Source organism: Petaurus breviceps, unplaced genomic scaffold (assembly GCF_028583685.1).
Source record: "Petaurus breviceps papuanus isolate PSGF00001 unplaced genomic scaffold, PetGlider_PUasm1.0 99, whole genome shotgun sequence".
Lineage (NCBI taxonomy): Eukaryota > Metazoa > Chordata > Mammalia > Diprotodontia > Petauridae > Petaurus > Petaurus breviceps.
The window spans coordinates 21662333-21664251 of record NW_027187465.1 but is presented as its reverse complement, the minus strand read 5'-3'; the positions used below and the strand labels follow the sequence as shown (position 1 = coordinate 21664251).

Below are 1919 nucleotides of genomic sequence, written 5' to 3'. Positions count from 1 at the left end.
CCTATGTTCTAAGGTCCCTCCCAGCTCTGACATCCTATGTTCTAAGGCCCCTTCTAGCTCTGATGTCCTATGTTCTAACAACCTTTAAGCTCTGACAGTCTATGATTCTAATATAAAGAGTGCCGTATAGGAAAGAGGGCTGTTGCTGGAGCCCAGGACTTCTGACCTCTGACGGTTTTCTTTCACTGCAGGACAATAAGTTGTTTTCTCCCTGGGATTTGAACCCAGATCCCCCAACACCAGCTGTTTGAGAGTTCAGGGGAGAGGAAGATTATGGAATGGGGTGATCAAGAATGGCTCAAAGGATCATGGGTAGAGAGTGGGAAGTGACCTTAAGGCCATCTTCTCCAACCCTTTCATTTTACTGTTGAGGAAACAAGCCTAGAGAGCCTTGCCCAGGGTCACATAGCTAGCAAGTGTCAAAGGTGGGATTTGAACCCAGGCCTTTGTAAGGGAGTGGAAGAGCATTCCAGGTGGAGCTTACAGCAATTTCAGGGAAGGCTCAGCTTAGAAGATGTTCTCTAAGGCTTGGCCAAGCAGGTCTGCATCTGCCTTCTACTCAGCAGCCCCCTTCCCTTTTTTGTGTCTTTCCAGCTCAGTACCCCTGCCTCGGCCCCGGCAATGAATGGGCCGCCCCTTCAGCCTTCATCCTCCTCGAACCCCCGGGGCTGGAGTGAATTCTGTGAGCTTCATGCCGTGGCCACGGCCAAGGAGCTGGCCAAGCAATATTGGCTGTTTGCCAGCGAGCACCCCCACCATGACCTTCTGGGAGCTGACCACTTCTCGCTGCAGTTCACGGACCTCTTCCAGCAGTATTTCCGACACGAGGTGAGAGAGGGCTGGGCCATGCACCAGCTAAGGCTGCGGCCCATCACCTCCCGGGTCCGGGACTATCGAGAGACTGGACGGAGGCACACAGATGGCTCGGCGGCACCCCCCAAGGCAGAGGCACCTCCAGATGCTGGCGAGCGGGCCCCCGAGGTCACCTCCCAGCCCCTGCCCAAATCCCGGAGTTCAGAGGAACTCACAGGAGGGGCCTCACCTCTGGCCTCTTCCCGCTCCATTGCCCATTACTCTTTCCACCACCTTCGAAGGAGCCTTCGCCATATCTTCAGACGCCGCCCCTCAGAAACGCTGGCCACTGGAGAAGGAACAGCCGAGGGGGAGGCAGGTGATCCCCCTTCTAAACAGGGCCTAGCCAAGAAGATCCTGCCCTGGAGCCTGTCCAGGGAGCCAGCTCCTGAGGCCCGAAAGGAGGGCGTCCTCAAATATGGCCTAGTGGACGAAGCCACCATGGACAGTGGGGCCCTTCGACAGCGGGGTCGGCTGGTGCTGAGGAAGGTGGTGAGCCCGGAAGGCAGTGAAGACTATGTCCTGGAGCTGTTCGATCCCCCCAAGGTAAGCGCTGCCCTCTTTCTTCCCTCAAATCAACACTCGGTCCATTTTTGGGGAAGTATATTTTCTGCATGGTGGAGTCCATTGTCTGGAGATCAGCATGAGCTAAAAATAATAGTTCTTCATGTTTAGGTTTCAAATGCCCTGGATTTTCATCTCTGGTCAACCAACTAACCTTGCTTCCTGATCACGCCTTAACTGGGGTCTCAGTAGTCACTGAGGCCACGGGTTTGTGGTCAAAGTTACTGCTAGAGAAGGATGCTGTGACTCTAGGGTCCCAGGAGGTATTTGGTGGTGAAGGGAAGGAAAGAGGAGGCCTCAGAACAGGCTTGGCCTCCATTGGCTCTGCAAGGAGGCACGGCCCTCTGGATCTGGTGTTGGGGGCTCTGGACAGTCTTCTCAAGGGTCTGTGCATTTCTGAAATTGCTTATGCCATCTCTGTTATGGTGTGGTATCAATGAGGAGCTGGGGATGGGAGCTTTAGGCAAGGACCTTGCCTTGGAAATCGAGCAATCTCTCTCTCC

General features: G+C 54.7%; 1 protein-coding gene across 7 annotated transcripts in view; it reads left to right on the top strand.

The window, feature by feature from the left end:
- SH2B3 (SH2B adaptor protein 3) overlaps positions 1-1919 on the top strand; it is a 123469-nt gene that overhangs the window by 44445 nt on the left and 77105 nt on the right. For all 7 annotated transcript variants that reach the window (XM_069081483.1, XM_069081477.1, XM_069081476.1 and 4 more), the window contains exon 2: positions 595-1398. In XM_069081483.1, coding sequence (XP_068937584.1) covers positions 622-1398 — 777 coding nt within the window. In that variant the 5' untranslated portion in view covers positions 595-621. The remainder of the gene's footprint in view (positions 1-594; positions 1399-1919) is intronic.